Source organism: Meleagris gallopavo, chromosome 12 (genome assembly GCF_905368555.1).
Source record: "Meleagris gallopavo chromosome 12, MGAL_WU_HG_1.1, whole genome shotgun sequence".
In the NCBI taxonomy this organism is placed as follows: domain Eukaryota; kingdom Metazoa; phylum Chordata; class Aves; order Galliformes; family Phasianidae; genus Meleagris; species Meleagris gallopavo.
In genome coordinates this window covers 7,530,619-7,552,942 of record NC_139415.1, presented here as the reverse complement: position 1 = coordinate 7,552,942, position 22,324 = coordinate 7,530,619, and the positions used below count along the sequence as shown (strand labels likewise).

At 35.9% G+C, this 22,324-nt stretch overlaps 1 protein-coding gene across 11 annotated transcripts in view; it reads left to right on the top strand.

Moving 5' to 3' along the window:
- UNC13C (unc-13 homolog C) overlaps nucleotides 1-22,324 on the top strand; it is a 171,847-nt gene that overhangs the window by 144,149 nt on the left and 5,374 nt on the right. For all 11 annotated transcript variants that reach the window (XR_014885973.1, XM_085234277.1, XM_085234275.1 and 8 more), the window contains 7 exons: nucleotides 2,402-2,490; nucleotides 4,237-4,386; nucleotides 7,267-7,390; nucleotides 9,237-9,293; nucleotides 10,343-10,423; nucleotides 11,381-11,528; nucleotides 22,081-22,173. Coding sequence is in view for 10 of the 11 variants with exons in the window: in XM_085234277.1 (XP_085090403.1) it covers nucleotides 2,402-2,490; nucleotides 4,237-4,386; nucleotides 7,267-7,390; nucleotides 9,237-9,293; nucleotides 10,343-10,423; nucleotides 11,381-11,528; nucleotides 22,081-22,173 (742 nt within the window). In the remaining variant the exon portion in view is untranslated. The remainder of the gene's footprint in view (nucleotides 1-2,401; nucleotides 2,491-4,236; nucleotides 4,387-7,266; nucleotides 7,391-9,236; nucleotides 9,294-10,342; nucleotides 10,424-11,380; nucleotides 11,529-22,080; nucleotides 22,174-22,324) is intronic.

Below are 22,324 nucleotides of genomic sequence, written 5' to 3'. Positions count from 1 at the left end.
TAAAGTAAAGGAAAAGTGCACATTTTACTTTTGATGAAGCACTCAAGCTATCGTATTGTCCTGTAGTTAAACAAAATTAATAACAGCACTTAGAAATATTGCTAAATTATTCTCAGTCATCACAACACCACCAGGTATTCATCACCCAGACAGTCAGCCTGCATACCTCTTTATTCCACTCCTCCCTACAATGCTGCACTACTAAGCATGAGCATGTGCACACCCAAAGCTGGATGTCCTGCCAACTGCTTCTAGCTATGCTCACAAACTTGTCTGTGCAATTTTTGAACACAATGCTCTCTTCAAGCACTTGCATGTACTTCCTACAACGTGTTTTGTTCACAATTTGATATCAATAAATGAGCCCTCTAAAGTTGAATAAGTCCAATTCCAGGTGAATTTAGCAAATGTACTACTAGGGTTTCACAACAACCTCCGACAGGATGCATCTACATCTGTAGTCCTACTAAGAAGATTCTCTAGCTTGAGCATAACATGATAAGAAATTTGGAGATTTCTGCCTGCCCAGCATTCTGTGTTTTCTCTGAAGTGTACTATGTTCAGTGTGAATGCTTTTGTGTTCTGTTGTTTGTTAAACATGTTAACATTCTAGTGGAGTTCCTCAGTTTGTTTTCCATACGCATCTTACCAAACGGGGTGGCAGAATTCCATAGAGAATTTCACTTCCAGGAAAAACCAGTGCCTTTGTTAGTCAACTCTAACTTTGCTAACTAATATAGACATTTACATAAAATTCATTTTTTAATCTCTGCTTTTCATATGATGGAAAGCAATCACTTTAAGTGTCTGAACTGTCAGAGTTTATCTACCAGGGAAATTACTAAGACACAAAGTGGAGAAGCAACAGAACATCTCATAATGCAAAATAAATAAAAACTAAATCACTGAGTATTCACAGGGTTAAAATAGCAGCTCCTCAGATTAGAAAAGTATTGCACATCACTGGATATTTACTAAAGGATGTATACTAATTACACTGTTCATCTATTTCAGATTTTTGTTGAACTGTAATTGAGAAGTCAGATTTTTCTAAGCTTTTAAACCACAAGTAATCTTTAAGGAGAGAAGGAATACCCTGATACTAGAATACAGTCGATCTCAAGGGATGTTTCAGGGTTTGTGCTTTCTTTATTTTGCCTTAGAATCCTTGTGTAGTCTTATGTAAGCCATCCAACGTGCTGTGGCACAGCTTCCCCTGTGGCTGAAGTATGATTAAAAATGCTGACCTATTAAACCACAGCACTCTGAAGCATCAGATGAAGAGCAAGCACTAAACACTCATGCAGTTGAAAGATATGAAAATGCAAATACAAACATGTTTATGTATTCCGAAGTCTGAAATCTGATTTGTCTGAAATTCTCTACCTGACATTACTGCAGAAGTGAGCCTAGAATTCGAGGATTATAACTGAAAATTACCCCGTCTCTAACGCTGTTATATAGGTAGCTCAAAGATGAGGAACGTCAGCTATTAATTTATATTCAATTGTTGATCCTGATGATCATCAATCATATCCTACAATGGACTGTCACTATTTTCCTAAACACTCAAGGAGGAAAACAAAAGTCATTGTAATTTGGAAAAGAACGCATAGCAAAAAAAAACAAGCTGCTGATCAATATCAACAGAGTACCTTTTTGATTAAATATACATGCATGGATCCTCACCCCTGTAAATGTAAAATTACATTTCTTCCCTGCATTTTCTCTTTTCCTATGATTAGAAAACCTGTATCAAAGATACAGGAGCTACTCTCCCTGTACATCAGAATGTGTTGTGCTGAGCTTGAATTACGTGCGTCTTAATGGCTTTTAGATATAGAAACACTGAAATACAATGGATCCCTTTCCTTCAGACCGTATCAATAGAAGCAGCATGGATAGTCCTCAAGCCATCTTTTCCAGTGCAAGCTGTTCACTTTCATGCTGCATTAATGGGAAAATGGAAACATCTTCCAAGGGAATCACAAAATTAATAAAATGCCATAGGTAAAATATATACACAATTTAAAAAAAATAAAAATAACACAAGCACTGATGCCTCATGCATCTTTCTTTCAATGTGCATTGTAAATACCATTGTCTTGATGTGGTAATTCTATTCTGATACAACCTGCACTATCTCACAGAAAGTCATTGCACAGTGGCACTGTTTTGATTTCCAACACTTTAATCTTTTCACTACTGCAATTAAATGTTTTTCTCTAATTGGCAATTGGATTTTTAGGTTTATTAAATAATCCTGTCTTGTAACAGGTGTTTCCATACTTGGTTTTCCATAGTGCAGTGTATCATTGCATATAATTCCAAGCGTGCTAATTTAACAGAAAACCCAAGATATATTTTATAAGAAAAATATAACATTACTTATTCTTTGCAGTTGGATCAAGAAGCTAGTGCTGTTCTAAAAGAACTTCAAGCAAAACTTAGCAACGTATTGGATGAACTCAGTGTAACGTATGCCACAAGGTAATCACTTATTTTACTTCAAATATTAGAGATATATTTCTGTTCATAAGCCTGCCTCGTTGCCTGTCTTGATAGATGTTTGTACTTCCTGAGATACAGTTCATTCCTGTCCTGATGAAGCAGCGTGCATTTGTGTGTGTGTGCATGTCAAACACTGACACATGCAGCAGTAACCTCTCTGCAAGGAAAACTGAAAATGGTCTGTGGGCATAAATGTGTTACAGAGGTGAGGCTGTGAAATTTTGTTCTGCTTTTTAGAAAAAAAAAAAAGTGCTGGTTTCCACGTGCGTGATGCTATGTTAACTTTTCTCTCTGGCCATGTTTATGTTAAAAAACTGAAAACTTTTTCTACGTGATCTGTGAAAACAAGAGCTATCTGCCTGTGTTGAGCCTGCTTCAAATGGTCACTGTAATTGGGCAGACCCATGGCTCTGCAAGAACTGTCTGCAGATAGAGACTTATTCATAAAATCTTTGATTAATCAGTGTGAGCTTTTGAATGAACGTGCTCCTGCGTCAGTAGTGTGTCTCTGCTATGAGAAACTGCAAATTATTTTTGCTTCAAATTAGAAAGAAATCTAACAAAGAGGGATTAGTGCTGTAGTGGTAATCATTAAGCAAAGTCTGTATCTATTGGAAGGACTGGTCACAAGTACTTACATGAGCAGCTTCAAGAGCAGGTTTATAGTTAATCTTTGCCATTTATCTTTTCACATTTAAATGCTCGGTATATTTATGGCCTCTGTTTCGCAGTTCTGTTCACAAACTAATTCTCAAACAAATTACTATGTGGGCAAAGGCATTATTCAGCCTCTGAACTGCTGATTCTGAATAACTGTTGTTCTGCAGTGTTTAAATGTATTGACTGAAGCCTGCATCACATCAGTGATACTAGAATGTAACCCAGATGTGTCTACTGTATTGATTAGGAAACTGAATGATTTGCACATAAACTGAAATGACCCAACTTGAGGACCAGCAACTTGTTCACACACATGTTCAAGTAGAAGAGAGTCCTTCAAAAGATGTCTGTATAAACTTCTAAATGTTGGGGTTTTTTTGTTGAAAGATGATTTTAAACAGTTTAGCTGTTTCAGCTGTGCCAACTTCCTCCAAAGTTTCTGGTAGTACTGACTGTGTGAAACCTAGGAAAATGTCCAAGTGAGCCAAGTAGGGCAAAATCAACAGAAGTTTTCTATTTGTCCTCAAGAAAAATATCAAAGCTTGTTTCGTATTAGCCATAAAATAAAAAATGATTTCTGGTCACCTTTTCCACATACAAAAAAACCTGGAGTTGTTGCCAGCTTGTAGTCTACTGTATCCTAAATTCTATGTGATTCTATGATTCTAAGAAATTGCAGATTCCAATATATCTATTGCTTCCAGAAAATAACTACTTAACATCACCGCAAGGGCATGAAAAGCATAATGACAGAACTGAAACAAGAAAAATAAATCAAAACACAATGCACAGGAGGTGGAGCTTTCCAACTGTAGCACCTGAAGTACGTTGTGTTTGGGGAAAAATTCATTTTCACTGTAGAAAAAAGATTCTTGTTGAAGAATCTGATGCAAAAAGGTAAATCACAGAACAGTAGGAGTTGGAAGGAATCTTTGGAGATCATCCAGTCCAACCTTCCTGCTAAAGCAGGTTCCCTAGAGTAGGCTGTCTTGTCTTCTCTCCCAGAATTCTTTCATTCTCTTTTTTTTCTTCTTTTTTTTTTTTTTTTTTTCCTTTCTCCTATAGTTTCCAATCTATTATAGAAGATTGCATAAGACAAATGAGCTCTGAACTCAATCAAATGAGAGGAAATGGGACTGCAGCGGCCAATAAGAACAGCGCAGCCATTGATGCAGAGATTGTACTTCGGCCCCTCATGGATTTCCTGGACAAAACGTAAGTGTGACTCATTAATGTGTATGGCACGTTAGAAATATCACACTAGTCGAGGATATATACTTGGCTGTACCTGAAGCATGGATAATACCTAGAAATGTTTGCAGTATTTTTAATAATATTTGTAGTGTTCACATATGTACAGGATGCTATGCTTATCGTGTTTATTCAGACTAAGAAACTTTCCCATAAATAGTATATATGTCTATTTCTAGTCATGTTCTGAGGCACTGAAATAGAGCTAGTGTCTGCTCTGTGCTCCATGAGCAGTTGTATAAGGAAAATTGTGCTGAACATAGTATATTTTTTATCTTGAAATGTCTTACCACGTTGACTAGGCTGGCACTCAGTGTCTCCTGCTTATTTATAAGTACTTCCATGATGTTAAAAGCTTAGCCACTATTGAAAGATTTACACTAATTTACAGAACAGCTTAATTTTTATACTTTTATTTTTCACTTATTAAAGAACTAAATTTTCAAATAGTGCCACAAACTCACATTGGCCCTGAGAGTAAGCATGTCTCTTCTCTTCATCGTCCAGTAGTGACAGGATCAGCTGTTCAGAAAGGCACATGCCTGTGCTGTCTCTAAGCACCCTGCTGTCCTTGCTCATAACAGGCACAAACTGGAGCACAGAAAGTTGCATATGAACAGGAAGAAAAACTTCTTTACTGAGAGATTTACAGAGCACTGGAAGAGGCTGCTCAGAGAGGTGGCGGAGTCTCCTTCTCTGGAGACATTTAAAACCTACCTGGACACTTTCCTGTGTAACCTGCTCTAGGGAACCTGCTTTAGCAGCAGGCTTGGACTGGTGGATCTTCAGAGGTCCCTTCTAACTCCTAAAATTCTGTGATTCTACATCATTGCTGGCATTTGTGAAACAGCAGTGGCCTAGAGACCAAGCAACATGACACTGATCCTGAGCTTCAGATCCTGAGTGGCATAAGTATGCGTGAACCTTTAAGCATATGAGTTAGTTACCCTTTAACACTTTGGTTCTTATGTATATTTCTCCAGGGCAGAAATTTTCAAAGTGAAGCTGGAAAAAGGTGTGTTTAGGAGGGAGTGTCATTCTTCCTTAAAGTAAAGTAGAACAAGAAGCATAACCAGGAGGATAGAACTGGTGTTAAAGTTGGAACTGTGCTGAGAAGATTTGAGGAAGGTGCTGAGCAAAGAACGGGCTCAAGGAAGCTAGTGCCTTCCAGGAGCCATTATATGAGATAAAAAGCCCTTGTTTGTAGGATGCCTGCTAAGTCTATCCTGCGAAGTCCTTGTCTGGAGAGACTGAGGCAGCAGAATAGGTTCAGAATTCCTGCCAGCCTCTGGGGTCTGTTTCTTCCCAGGCTCTGCACTCTCTCATCCCTGAACATTTTTTTTGCTCTGACCAGCTCTGCATGTTCTCTACCCTGTTAAAAGAACGTATGTAGAGTGTCAAGGAGTGTTTCTTTGTTTTCTGCACTGTAAGTTAGTCTGTTTCCATTATTTGTAAAGCTCTATGCTGAAGGCAGCAACTGGAATTCCAAAATCTCTGGGTTACTAGTAAGAGCTGAATCAAACACTGATTTAAGAATACATTTAGAACTGACTTTTCTCTCTCCAGGTTACTACTTAACCAAAATGGGACAGATGAGGTTGCTATCTTGTAGTCATGACTGGAAATCACTGCTCCCAATTGTAATATGCATAGCCGAAGTCTAAAGCGGACCACAAAGGGCGGGGAGAGAATTAAAAGAGATACAGATTTGCATTTCAGGGTTTATTTCTTCTAGGCTTCATTTTTGAGGGGTTTGCAAGTTATGTGAGTTTTATGCGAATTTCATTGCCAAGAGGAAATGGGGAAGCACTTATTTAAAGTGTTTATGATAAGAGTTGGCTATTGTTGTAATACTGTTGAGGACAGCACACAATTTTCTAACTTGGCAAAAAAAAAAAAAAAAAATTGTAACTTATAAATTTATATGTCAGCCTTTTACTTTTGGCAGTCTACCCAGCTCTAGAAGTTAATTTACTCGAGGGTTATGTGCTACTAGAGGGTTATATATACAATAAGATTATAAACATTTATTAATATGATTTAGTTTTTAGTTATTTCTTAATTCTTTTCATTACATACTTGCTATTGATTTGATGATTTGATATATATAATGACTTTACAGTAATCTTTTTTTAATGTGACTAGATCAGAAATTGTTCTGTGAAAATTCACTCATGTTTGCATTGTATAGTTTTCAAATGTTTTCTTATGCCTATGAACTGCTGCACTTTATTCGTGAAAATACGCATGATGGTAACATCATATCATCATATATGATAGTTTCAGACCGTATTTTTAAAGAGATAAATGTACTCAAGGATGCAAAGCCTCTAAAAACTTAGCTTGACCATCTAAGTAATAGACAGTATGATTGCACAGCTATGCTGAGATGTAGAAATTAATGCTTCCAAGTGGTAGCCCTGAATTTGTATCAGAAACCAACATCTATGTGAAACTGTATACACAGAACAACCTCTCTTTCTTTTGTACTTTAGGGCTCAACATTATATGTCAAAACTTAAAGCTAGGGACTTAGAGGTGTTAAATCATTTCACTCATCAAATCTCACATATCATCACACGTGTGCATTTTCAATCAATACATATTAGTAATATATTAAGCAATAAAAGGAATAGTCCGGATTTACATGAATCCAGAAAACCTTCTATTAACCAAAAGTATTTATTTATAAACGTGTGAAATAACTAAACTATTGAGAAACAATTCTTGGTGCAGGAATACTTAGCCACAATGGCCATTAATCTGAAGATACAGTGACACAGCACCTCTGAAGGCTTAATGCTGGTTTTGGAGGCCTATTCATGTTTCTTTTTTTTGTTCCAGTTTAAGCCTCTCTGCAAAAATCTGTGAGAAGACAGTTCTGAAACGGGTTCTAAAAGAGTTATGGAAGATAGTCTTGAACAGAATAGAAAAACAAATTGTACTTCCACCGCTGACAGATCAAACTGTAAGTGTATACAGTATATAAAGGGTTCTAATAAACTCAGTATGAAATCTAATTGCTGAAGGGCAGGGGGAGATGTAACATGGTATGGGAAGATTGTGCTAAAGTAGAAGTTAAAATTTTAGTAATTTTAGAGTAAAGCTGATTCCACCAGACCAGCCAGGCCTCCGTTTGCTGAATTTGTTAGTAGTTATTACATACGCACAATCAGAAACAGGCTGTCTTTCACTGGCTATATCAATTTTATATTTCAGATATTTTGAACTCGCTTTTCTAAAATTTTGGTGCAAAAACTCACTTACTTCTGTATAAGTAGTGCTTAAATGTGGTAACATTTTCAAACAGGAGTTTTGCTATTGTTTATTTGCTTTATGCAACACCAATTGTTACGTAACGAATCACAGAACAGTGCTGCTCTTTTTAATTGGTTGCCAAGAATGCAGAACTACCAGTCTAAGGCTGAGTAAGCCCACTGGGGTAATAGGATGTATCAGTTAGGATTATAAAACAACATTTTTGGACATATTTCCCCTGAACAGCTTGAAAATTGACCTCTATTTAAAAATTAATTATTTGTATACTAACTACAGCAAAAAGAATCTCTCACTTCCAACTGAACTCGCATTTCTGTTTCTCTTTAGCAATTTGTGAGCACTGCTGTTGTCTTTACTGACGTTCAGAATCACACCAAGTAGTAACTTGTGATGCTAGTTGCATCCCATTTCAGAACAGCTTGCTTAGCAAACTGATACTTTATTAAGCTGTGAGTGGACATCTGGAACAAGAACATAGGAGGGGGTAGTGCAGAAGCAGACTGACAAAGGCAGAGACTGGTTCCATTTATTTTGCTACTTCTAGTTACAACTGAGTACACAGTTAGTTAAAATCAAGTGAAAGGTAGGAAACTGTAGAAGAGATTTTCCTTCTTGCAGCCTTGAGTATTACTTTCTCTCTGAGGGTAAAAGGCATTCAGAAACTAGTTTATTTTTTAATTATCTCATTTATCTTACTATTCTCCCTACTACTAACTAATGAAAAATTGAGATGTAGCTCTGTAGTTGTAGTCCTATATTGTATATGTACAGTGAAATGAGATCTGGAAACAGAAACCTTTAGGAACAGAAAATACTAGTGAAAAATTGCTTTTTTACACTATGTAATTCATACTGCTTTTGTTCTCCTGGAATCCAGACATCCAGAGCTATGTCTTGTTGAGCTGCCAAGTAACCACAATATTTATTATGTTTCTTAGAGTACTTGCAATAAAATTGTGATCATAAAATTGTAGTAGGAAACTGTTTATTTCATGCTAAGAGTTAGTCGCTATCCTTTGGCATCGTGCCAGGATTTGGCTTTGCAAAAATACAGGTTTAAATTCACAACAGTACAGTACCCTTAAAAAAGTAGCTTCGGCATAATGCTAGATCATTATCTTGTGTTTCACGATAAGGATTTCACTTTAACTCTGAGTTCAGCTTTTGCAGGTTCTTCAGGCTGTTCACTTCCTATTGCGATTATCTATATTAGCATAGCACTTACGGATTTATTGACACTGATACACTGCATAAAATAAATAATCCCAGCCTTAGTTTAAAAATATTAGACAACGTTAGCAGTTTCTCCTGCTTCTGTCTGCTATCAGAAAGTCAATATTTGTATCAAGTATCATGCTGAAGGGATTCAACTACTTCTTATCAAAATTATAAATATGTCTCGTGTAATTTAAGTTTTCATTTAATTTCGCAAAACAGTGATTTTGGCTAATGTTCTAGCAGAAAACAAGATATGTGGACATACAAAGCAACTACACTGTACTGATCTGATTCCTGAACTTTCAATGTGATTGCAGGGGCCCCAGATGATATTCAGTGCAGCCAAAGATCTTGGACAACTCTCAAAACTCAAGGTAACGTAGCCAAACGAAGCAGTGAATGGCTTGTTCTAACAGAAAAACAGATGAAACATTGGTGACTGTGAAGCCAAAATTATTACTCTTATTTACTGTAGTAAACTTGAATGTAGCAGTAGCTGTTCACAGACAACTAATGATTTTACAGTCTCATCCAAATAGATTAAGTGATGATATGCTTATGTGATAAAGTGATGATCACTAGCTGGGTCAAGATGATACAGAATAACAAATTGAGATGTGTTCCCTGCTGGAACAGTTCCCTTCTGGAACTTCTGAAAGCAGTTCTGAGGGGGGAAAAAAAAAAAAAAAAAAAATAGGAATACTTGTATATTTGTTCTGCCTACACTACTGAAAATAGGTATTGAAAAATGACTTATACCTCTACCATAAACTCATCGACAACGCATCACTGAAATCCATATGGTTTTCTCATAGACACCTTAGATGTTCAATATTAATGTCAGTTGTTTACTGATCAATTTTCCCAACTTCACTTCAGAACTGACATAAAAATGCAGAAAATTGTGCTTAAATAATGACTGAGTTTGTTAGTGGAGTAAAAATGAAGCTTAAGTAGTCACAGGACGTTATATTAGATGAAGTTCACAGGAATGTAGTTTCTTTATGACTATTTAACTGGTGTTGTAGTAAGAACCCTTTTTAATATGAGGCATTAACCAACATTAGTTAACGTTTCAAGTTTTTTAATACAATGGAATTGCTTCAATAACATCAAATATAATTTTTTGAACTTGAAATCTATTCATCTGTATCACAGAACACAAGAAAATTCTACTAATTAAAGAAAGTGATATAGGTACTGTGTATTAAGAATTGGATTTTCTTCCCTACAGTCTATGTTTTCAAGGAACAACACAATTGCTTTAGGTTATAATTTGTTCTAAAGTAATCCTGAAGTTGAATTAATCCCTGTTAAACATAGGAGTTTGGAGAGTACTTCAAAGTTCTGCTTTTCCAAAGTTAGACGGGCCACAATGCTGTCTCTCTTTCATAATGAGCTACATTCTTAACTCCTTTTGCAGGACCATGTGATTCGAGACGATGCCAAAAGCCTGACGCTGAGGCAGTGTGCAATAATGGAAGTAGCACTAGCTACTATAAAGGTACAGTTTTACATGTTTTTCCATTCAGTGACCAAGTATGTAATTACATAAACAGTAGATTCCAATGTAGAATGGTCCCCTAGAACCATGAAGGTCAGTTTAATATAGCAAGAGCCATTTGATCCAAGCTCTTCACAGTGACTTAAAGCAAATGTCTGGTAGTCTGACTGCAGCAAAAGCTATAAAAATTATTCAACACAAGATTAATTCACTGAGCAACTTACATAGTTGCTCATATATATTTTAACATAGTTAAAATATAATAGATTTTGTATTAATGTTTGGGAGAGAGTAAAATAAAAGGATAATCTTTTACCTTAAGTAGAACATGTTATCATTTTGTAAAAAAAAAAAAAAAAAAAAAAAAAAAAAAAAAAAATCTTAGCAAATATATTACCAAAAATGAAACTGTCTTTCTAGCCTCAATTCTCTCTCCTATCTTATTATCTGAACTTAGAGATAATTTTCATTCATTATATCATTCTAGTTTCCATTTTTTTTGGGGGGGGGGTGGAGGGGGAAGTTTGTGGTTTTTTGTTTTGTTTTGTTTTTTTGTTTTGCAGGAACTGTGAACATGTAGGAAATTTAGGAAGTAACAGTACCATTCAATGTGACTTATATTTGTCAAACTTTGACTGAGACCGCAGCATCAGTGACATTATGTACTTGTGTTTGCAGACTTCATTTGTCAGTGTGACTAACTTTAAAGAATATATTCATTACTTGTGCTGTAAACTGTGCCTTAATTTTAGAGATTTTTTTAGATAGAAAAAAGTTAAACTAACACGTGTAATTTTTTCCCGTAAATCTTAAATTTTCACTTATGGAAAGAAGAACAATTGTAGAAATGGTAATAGTTCACTGCAACAATCACAAATCTAACTGGCTCTGCCAATGTTATCTTCAAAGGCAAGTTGGAATTTACTTTTTTTTTTTTTTTTAATATATACTTTTTAGCAATACTTCCATGCTGGAGGAAGTGGGCTGAAAAAGAACTTCCTGGAAAAGAGCCCAGACCTACACTCCCTGAAATACGCTCTTAGTCTTTACACACAAACTACTGATGCCTTGATAAAGAAATTCATAGACACGCAGAAGTCTCAAAGTAAGTGATTTTTAAGAAAAATGCAAACTTAAACTTTAAAATGTTCTAAATGACTGTTTGCTAATCACAGTTTCCAAACACCAGTATTTTAGAATTTATTGCCACAAATCTGCCCAGGTGATGTTATCCTACATCAATCACTAATTTCAAACAGTGGAGGTTTGATTACCATCTGTAGCTATCATCACATGATCAGTACATTAAGCAAAGACTGTCATTTGTTGTGTCTAGGTCCCATAGCTCTACATGACCACTGAATATCCAAGTTATTTACAGAAGCACTCCACGTGCAAACAAGGTTGCAAAGGACATGCAGAGTTATGTTATAATTGCATAAACAGAACAAATTCAAAGAGTACATTAGTATCTTGCAGAGCTGATTGCTATTAATTACTTACCTCAGGTAACTGCAAAAAAGCATGGCATAGCCCCTAAGGTTTCCTTTTTGAATTAAGAACAGGGGACTGTAAGTAAGTAATGGGGCCTTACTGTAGTACAACAATTCTGTATTACAGAACCCTCACTTCTCCCTCTAGAAGGCCGTCTATGGCTTCCAAAAGAATAGAAGGTTTCAGGAGGCTAACAGTACAGCATTATCCTCCCTAATTGTGTGCATGCGCATTTCAGAATATAGACTTAAAACCATTCTGCTGAGAACATCACATCATTTTTCATGCCTACATATCAAAGCTCAGTTCTGGCACCCTTGCAAAAGCCAGTCAAAACAGCAAAGGTGAAAGAATGCTGTATCAAGTTCACTATGAAATCTGAATGTCAGCAACATAGAAGCTCCTGTTTTCTGCTCTGGAAATTTGGTGTAGTGCACCCTAAAAATTGAAACATACACATACCATTCATTAATGGTGTATTGCAGAAGAGGACTTAGATTTCAATAAGAGGAGAAGTGTTTAGGGTTATTCTTTTAGGCAAAGAGGCTTTCTTCCAAAAAGAAGCAATTATTTACCTTTTTCCTTATTGATGTATGTTTGTGTTTTCATACCTCTACAGTGCATACAGAAACTGATTTTATATGGATAACATGTTATATTCCAAACAAAACAGTTGTTACTTCATTTTAGGAACTGTAAAGTTTTGCAATTTTTAAAATGCAATGGACATCTTTTAAAACAGATTGCCATTTAGCAACTTCAACAAATAATGCAGTTTGATTATACAGACATCTACCCTGTTCCTACTCATTAGAACTGTAGAAGTTTTAATTGGATAGCTAAGCTGGAAATTGATTGCTTTCACCTCTGGCACACATTATGTCACATTATAAAAGGCAAGAAACACTTGCTTTGCTGCTGGCCTTGAAGATTAATTATAAAGAATGAGTTTCTGGACAACTCCTATATTAGGCTGAGGATCTTTGTTAATAATTCATATAAAGTTGTACTGCTATTTTCTCAGTTCTAGTATAAGGAATAGACTTTTTTCCCCTTTCAGAAATGATTAACAATAGGGATTTAGGCTGAATGTTATTAATTACTAGTATTTTTTGCTTTTTCTCTTCCATATTTTCATTGTAACAAAAGAAAATTATCCAGGTTGTAGCCATAAGGAGATATCCTTTATTATCTCTGAACAGCAAACATGAATTTTCTGATTTTCATCACGGTTTCTCTCTCAGATCTGTGTTCATTTCTCTACAGGTCTATATTTGCACACCAGTATTATTAGAGGCATAGCCACTGGGAATTAAAGTTAAGGAAAAGCAACTCAAAGCTTTTCATCATCTTTTAACATCTCATTTAGAGGAACTAACAAACATATCTATAACAACTTCCAGTCTCACAACTGTAGCTGTATCATTACCATGCAGTTACAATGAGCCTCTGTGCAAATTAGAAACTGACGTTGTATATAAAATTAAAATGGTAGAGAGAAAAAGTTCAGCTGGTTCATCAAAATTGTCATGCAGAAGTTCTACGGGAACAGTGCAAGAGTGGATTTGCAATTTACCTGTAAGAACTCATGCGCATATCTGAGGTGAAAGACATATTCTACCATCTATTCATTTGCATACTATCAATCCACCTTTTAAATATATTAACGCATTGCAAGATATGATGCAAGAGATACATTTTAACTAGATTTTAACTTCATTGATTAGATTATCTACTATCATTCACAGTATAGCCAATGATTCTTTCCTGAAGCATTTCTTGCAGTCAGATCCTGCTATATGCCACCCAGGATTAGATGGCTAGAGAAAATTGACGATAAGAGCTCTACTATCATATCAATATATAAGAGTCATCTATTTTTCTAGTTCCTGCTGAACCAGCCTTTATGAGCTCCAGCGCCATGCCCAATGTGTTAAGTGTTGCCTTCTCTCTTCACATACAGCTTTGTTTCAACTTAACTTAAATATGACCTCTCTACAAGGAAACACACTCACTGGTCATCTACCAACTACAAAACAAAAATATATAAGTAGCTCCAGAAATAACAATAGTGCAGCATCCACTAGTATTACTCTATGACATCTCATTCCAGGGAGGCACCCATTACAATGAAAATAACGCCTCTACCCACAATGGTTATGTTAGAAAGGCACAACTGTCATGTGAGAATAGCTGTTTGAGAAGTGTTTCTTCTTTAAAAATCCATGGCTGCTTTTACATCTGATTTCAATATGTTAATAAATCATTTTCAAAATAACATCCAACCACTCAATAATTTATGTGCACTGATCACACTCTGTGCTCTCTCAGTATTTACCGTACACTAACCTATAAATGAATAAAAATCAGGCTTACCTTTAACCACAGAATTTTTTTCTCCACTTCCCATGATGAAGCTGCACAATTCTCAGGGAAAAAAAGGCATTCAATCAGTATGAGAAGCAGAAATTAGATTTTACTCCTACAAAGGGTAAGACCTGTATTAAATTTGTATGCTCTGGTACCTGATACTACCTTCTTGTATGTGCAGGGTTTTTAAATTCAGTAGGAGCATTCAAATAAGCCAACCAATAAGCATGCTTTTGCACCAATTCTGAACAAGGAAGACTGCTTGATCTATAATTTTGATTCCAACTCTTTGCATCTACACATTCCTAAAGAGCTTCCTGGAAACGAAGTTGTTCCTATGGGCAATACTAATAAAAACATTCCTAATTTGCAGAATAAACACCCAGTGATAATTGTAGTTATTTATGCGTTTTTTCATGTACTTCACCAAATAACTATACTGTTACTAATCCATGCTTTAAAAGCAAACTATCAAGAAAGTGAGACAAATAAGTTAACTCTCACAATCTTAACCTGATGGATTTTCCCTTTCAAAGTGCTTCCATAGCCTCAAGAGCATACTCAAAACTAGACAATTCTGAGCACAAAGCAGCAGCTGCTTTTTAAATAACTAATGATATCTCAGTATATTTATTTTATATATATTCACTATTTTTATGGGATTATTGTGATAAATATCATGAATTCAATCCTCACTCAATGTTGCGAAAACAAGTCTGTAACTACACTATGAAAATGAAAGATGAAAGTGTTTTCTGAAACAACTTTTTTAGATGTACAGATACCAAGATGGCATATCTTTAACATGATATTCATAAGATGTCAGATGCCATCTTATGAAACATCTGTCTTTCTTCATAGCATAGGGGGAGAGAGAGATTTCTCTTCTCTAACTACATCTGTGCTGCTGTCTCACACCTGCCACACGCTTTCAGATTTTGGAAATTAAATACTTCTGAGATTCTGATTATTATGAATTTTAACATAGGTATTAATCAGATAAGGAGGGAGATAATTACTTATGTTTGCCCCATAGTATAAACAAATTATTTAAGGAATTTTATTTCCAGAAAAATGAACAAAACCTACCAGCATTTAAACTACTTCAATCTCAACTCCCAAACGCAAGACTAGTAGAGAAGTTTTCTCTTTTGCAAATAAATTGTTGCTTGGTAGAAACCCTTTTACAGTTTAACATGCAACAAAATAGAAACTGTTAAAGAAATTTAGTTACACTTCTGAAACTCAGGTTCAATATCAACTAGAAAACGTCCAGGTAACTGCAGCATCAGACACCCCGTTGTAAGCACGTTCTCCCAGTACTAGTGTTAACACCGCCAAAAGCCATTTCCTGAAGCAGGTAGCTTTCAGGGTCTCTATCAAAAAGATAAAAGAATGTCTATACAGAACTAACGGACTTTGAAGACTTTATAGTAGTTTAGCGAAGAAATGTGCCTTTCAAGTCCTGAGTGATAGTATCTTACACACCATATGGTCACTGATACCTCCACTACGAGCATATAAGCACAGCCAAGTGTGTATCTTCAGCATCAGTACAAAAAGACACTCTCAAGTTCAGATCTCTGATTCTGCTTCCATTGGACTTTGATCTCCTGAGGATTATCATCTTTGGATTGGATACCTTAACATATTTCCTCCCCCCTCCTGATTCTTATAAACTCAGCTGTAGGGTAAAATTTCCTTATAAATTCAGACTACAACTCAGATATATATTTTATCACCTTTTGCCACCAAACATAATCAAATGTGCATATTATACCTGTGCCAAGCATTAATCAGTTCTAGAATTGCAGTACCAGTACACTGCCCAGCCTGAACTGCAAAATCCTGCTCAGATGCGAGACTTGGGAGTTCAGTGCTGTATGACTAAAACACACCGTAGTTGGCTGATAGCCACGTGGAAATCAGCAAGTCAGTACAGAGTAGCATGAAGGAAAGCCCCAAGGTTTCTATACAAGAAGAAGACATATATATACAAAAGACAGCTTACCATTACTATACATTAGCTATCTTAATTTTGTAAACTACAGTCTGTGCCATGAATGTTTACATCTGATTAGCATCACATCTAATAATGCTTGGATGAATCCAGTCCTAATAAGCCACATAACAAGACCTCACCTCAAATATTCTGGTGTCCTGAATTTGATCCCGTTACTTACCAGCAATTTCTCCAAAGTAAATGCTAGAGTTGTAGGTGCCAGCATCTAAAACAGGTACATATCAGAAATATCCATTATATTATAATTTTTATGCATATACAGCAGATTAATTTTATAAGCCTCAAAAGGGAATGCTAGCATTATTGTAAATGTTTCGTAAAGATGAAAGACTGCAATATGTTTTTTAGCTTGACTTTAAAGAGTTTGTACTGCTTAAGGAGAAAATCAATACTCATTTTGCAACACAGAGCTCATACTACATTCCCCACTTGAGTGTTTAAATGGCTGCAGAAAAAGGTAGTCTTTCACATCAGTTGAAAAATGAAAAAAAAAAAGCATTCAAAAAGTATCAATGTTTTGTTAATAATGTATAACAAAGTCATCAGCTATATGTCATCACTTTAAAAAAGGATGTTTTAATGTTATCAGTGCACTGCAGAATACACATAGAGACCTATAAAGAGGCTACGCCTGCCTCTGTGCAGCACTACTTAAGACATACAGATACATCTGGATGTTGCTAAGTGAACTTCCCAAATAAAAGCCGGTTCATTCATGTTTTGTCACTGATCAAACTCACAGAGGCCTAAATAAAACACAGGGACATAACAGGGGTATACGGTTTCCAGCCCTCTCATCATGCATTCAGAGGGATGGTCTATACTAGGCAGAGATGAAGCAGCTTCAGCTGCTGGTTCCAGCCTGGCGCTCAAATGAGTATCTTATGCTTAAACCTATAATAGTATTTAGTATTTTAGTATAGCTTTGGTATTATTTTCCTCAGAATTCTTCATATAACATCACGTGACATTACAAAATATCAAACAATATCATGTATTTAATAGCATGGCTTCAAACAGTTGGGAAATGTAGAAACGCTGCAGAATCTTCTGTCAACCTTAATACCTTCACACAAAATAATCCTTAGGATAAATTATTTATGTCTTCTAATCAAATACAGACCTCCTAAATCCTTTCAATCCTTTCGTGGAAGCCTGTTTAAAGAATGGCTGCTTAAAGTCAGTCATTGCATAAATAAGAATTCTCCCCATAAGTGATCAATTAGAGATAGTTTGTAAAAAACAGCTTAAATTCAACCAAAGCATGTTTTATAGTTAGCGTGGTTATCATTACCAATTCATGTGTGACGAAGAATGCAGCCCTGGACAGGGCTATCACAGTAAAATGTACGTGTCCTTAAGTTACCTGAAAAGCTCTCCCAGACTGTGCAACAACAGCTAAAAGCTTTCTGCCCTTCCTGCAAACCGTCAGCCCAGTAGCTACTCAGACCTTATTAAGCAGCGTTTGCTGCTCACAGCCAAGTGCTGTATGTGGTTTAATAGCACATACATAACAGCACTTCATCTCACATTCAGTAGCATAGATGAAATCTTTCTCCTCTTCCATTTGTGCACTGAGAGCACGAGTAAAAGGGGACAATAAGCGTTCTCTCACCAGTCCCATGCTTTCTTGCATTAGGAGTAAGCCATCTTCCTCCACAGTACTAGGAGAAAAAAAAACATGTTCACCGATTGCCTTCTCCCTCTCTAAATACATAGGAAAAAAATCTTCCAGCTTCCTACATCCAGAGAATTCATCTTTAATTTACTCTTCGCATTACATAAAAAAATTTTAAAACAGGCACTCCAGATTTTCCTCCAAATTACTCAGCCTTAGGATTCCATGAAAAATAAAACAATAGAATGACTATTCAAGTAGAATACGTCATCTAAGAAGTTAGGAGAACAACCCCAGCAAAATATAATGGCTGCTCCAAAAGTAATGCATCGCTGTGTTCTTTGCATCTGTTGTAGTTCACATGGAAATGAATAGGAGGCATTACTTTTAGAGATCTACATGCACATAGTTTTTGGCATTAATCAGAAGATGCCCAGTGTATGTCTAAATTAATATGTTGGTTTCACAGCTTATGTAATTTCTGTAGCATCACGCTCTGAGGAACCCTGAAGATATGTCCAATTTTTTCCTTACACCTTACACAGTAAATGAGGTGAAAACCTTGGTATGGTATTTCATTAAATAGCTGGATTTATGCTGAATTTAGGCCTGTTAGGCAAATGGGGTAGGATAGGGTTACCACAGGGTAATGCTGCTAGTTCAGCTGTTTTTATTGCCTGACTCCCAGTGCTTAGTGAGCTTTTCTGTCTCAGGTACTAAAAACATATCATGCATGATGATTAGCTTGTAGCTAGTTGTTTTTCCTTTAAACTAGATTTCTAATCCTCAGAGAGATAAAATCTTAAAAACCAGAGTAAAATAAATAAATAAATTTATGATGGTTCACATGTATTTAAGACCTTTTAGTATATCTTTAAAGACTATTTCAGAGCCTAGCTTATTATCTTTGACTATTTTGAAGCCAAGGCACTACAAAATTCACCACTTTCACCAACTTTTGTGACTAGACGGGAGAAGGAAAATGTCAAGAAGCCACAAAACTCCAGGAGTTTTTAAAAGAGCATCTAGCTCCAAAACTACTAAAACAAAGCCCACAGACCGAAGGAGGCATTATAGACAGAGGAAGGCTTATCAAATAAAGTTAAAGGAAAGCTGAAAATGTCAGTAAGAAAGGATCACCTCTCACTTGGGATGCAAGATTGGGAAATCAGAGAGCCAGGATGCTCACAGGTAGAGAAGCAAGTTATAGCCTGAATAATTCAAAGTTGAATACAGATCCATGTCAACTGGTTGAAGACAAGTAACAAACACCTGCATGGTAATGCAAAATGAGAGACAACTGTGAAATTTCGGATGAACAGAAGAGAAAAAGAGTTTTTGTCAAATCCCATCTTAATTTGGGCACAAAAATAAGGTCACAAGTGTTTAGTACATGAGTTTCTGCTTTAGTTGCAGTAAACATAAATGTTTACTGCTCTCTTTCCTCCTTACGTTCTGTCAGATTTTCCCTAGCAGAGTCCACAAGTTCCCATTTTTCCAAAGGCACCTGCTAAGGACTAGATGACAGAATTAGTTGCCCGCTGAAGAGCAACCATTTTCCTGCAGGAAGTGCACTTCTCTCCATTACAGCCTTTTGTTGCAATGGAACGACTGCAGTCTAAATGAACATAGGTGATCATTTTAAAACCAACCAATAAGAGGATGTTGTCTTTTACTTCATTTATATTAGGAAGCAAATAAAGTCTAAAGCACAGTTTAGAGCTAGAGCAGAAGCAGATAAGCAATCATAATGTTTTCCAACATAAAATAGAATTATTTGTATATTTGTTAAGTCTGCAGTGAGTTAAAGTACAGTACTAAAGGAAGAAAACTGCAATCATCCTCTGTGGTACAGGGCTAGATTTTTTTTACTGTTAAATTGATCTCAAGTGTAGTAGGAGGAAAGGACTTTTCTTTAGTGCAATCAGAATCATTAATTTCTGCTGTGACTAAGGCTGGTAGCAAGGAAAAAATGCAAAACAGCAGACAGATCTGAGACTTCAAAATGAAGTTTCAGAGTTCCTCCATGTCAACAAAAACTGATATAAGCAAATAATGAATGTTCTGGAATTGTACTTTCAGTTTGTTCAGCAGATCAGTGAGAGCAAACAAATGCAAAATGGATGTGCTGGTAAACTGAAGGAAAGCTCATATTCTATATTCCATCAGAAGCTGCCTCTACAGCTGAGATGTTCTGCTGCACAAATTTTATAGGGTCATTTAATGTCAGCTGCTTTCAATATAAAACTGTATGACATTTCACACAGATTTCTTTATAACCATATCAAACAGTGCTGCACACAAGACTGATCCCACTGTATATTTGCAGTATCGCTTAGAGCACTGCTGTGAATTACAGACCACTAAAAAAAAGGAAGGAAAGGATCAATTAGAAGCTGTTTGCGAAGAAATACTTTGCACAGTTTAAAAAAAAAGAAGTTTTAAAAGCAAGGACTCATCTCTTAAATTCATAGATTTGATATTGGTAGCATCTAATGAATCTTACTAACAGTGTGCTCTCCATTATTAACACCACCCATAGGTTGCTGCACAGCCTACCTAATGAAAATGCTAATCATTTTCTTCCAAAGCATTCCTGATTTCTGCACAAAGGGTTTTGGTTTTTAAGCTAGAAGCTAAATAAACTAGTTGACAGTTGCTGATATTTTCAGTGATCCTTAGGATCACCCTGGCTCACCTTCCACTGCAGTCAGGGTAAATTGTTGTTAAACTCTGAATTGGAGAGAGTTTGGAAACATCTGTTATTCCTTCCCAGTATATTCAATTAATCCTACCCATGCAATGTTTCTATGCTTTAGTAGATGTTGCAAACTCATGGCTCTCTTCTACGCAGTTTGGCAGTAAAAGCTTTTTTAATCAGCAGGACAAAAGATTCCATCACACATAAAAAAGTCCACCACCCAAAAGGGAACTTGTTAATGTTGATATTGGTCCAGTGTGTAGCAATACCAAAACATGGAATTTCGCAACATGATGTAACAGGATAGATTAACATTCTAGAAGCGCCAGTCTGTACTCTCTCCAATTTCCTTTACAGTATCAGAAAGTAAAGGGTGTAACAAAGATACACAGAGGAGTCCTGAAATATTAGCAGTGATAGTCTGCCTTCTGAGTTTTAGATGTCAAAAGATGCATTTTCTTCATTTAATTCAATTTAAGAATTCAAAAAAAAAATAAGGGAAGACACTGACAGTTTTCACATAGCTCTGCAGGTTGGATTGATTGTAGCTCTATCAGAAACATCACAGATACTGTGTATAATGAAAATGAAGTCTTTTGTAAGTCATGTCTTTTTAACAGAAAAAAATTTACAAAGCATTTTACACTTGAAACAATTTCTTTTAAACAATAAATAAAGCTTCAAGAAGCAGAAACTTCTATCAGTCCTATACTACTCAAAGATACAAGTTCCAACGATGCTGTGCAAGAAAAAAAAAAATCATCTCAGGATTACTTTATCTGGTTGATACTGGAATCATTTAGCAGCAACGTTTTTTTAGGTAACCCTGCAATTCAGTAGTAGCAGCCATGACCAGATTAAGACACTAGACTCTGCACTTTTGCTAAAACACTCAAATTCTGAAAGTTATTTTGTGACAATTCTGTGCAAAATTCACTTGAAAGCAGAAAAGCACGGAGCTGTATTCAAGGATTCTGAACAACTTAATTGAGCACTGGATTTCTTCACCTTGTTCTCTGAAGTAGTAACACTTGAGCTTGTTTAATTGACCTTGAAATATTCAACCACTATAGAGAATGCAATTACGGATTACACCAAAAGGATTCATCAATAGCAATGGAGAAATAGCTGTCTGAGCGTTTGCAGTAAGGGTCGTGAAAGAAAATATTTACAAAACCACAAACTTATGCATATCAAGATGCACACACACACCTAATGGCAACGAGAGCAGATGGCTTCTAACGAATAGTTTTTTCTTGTTTTACTGAAGCACTTCATAGAAACCTTCAACTGCTAGAGGCACTTCTGTGACAAAATCACTTATCAGTAACTAATTCCCATCTGAATGTGAAAGGCACATCAAATTCCTTACAAATATCATTCATCTTTCACGTTCTGTTTCTCTTGATATTCCAAATAAGCCAATCATGCTAACCTACCATTATTTTCAGGCCAAACCACTAATAATTCAGTGGGTGAGATATCTGTACAGGTGGATCTTTCTACACATCCTGGAACTGGTGAGCATAAAGTTACTGTAAAAGGTAAGTTTCAAATAGCTAATTTTAGAAGTAAAGCAATAACATCTAAAATTCCCAGGCATTAAATCCTAATTAAAACATACCAACAGTGAAATAATAAGAGATAAGTGTTACAGTACTTGTAAAGCTGTGAGTATGCTTCAAGTGATTAGGT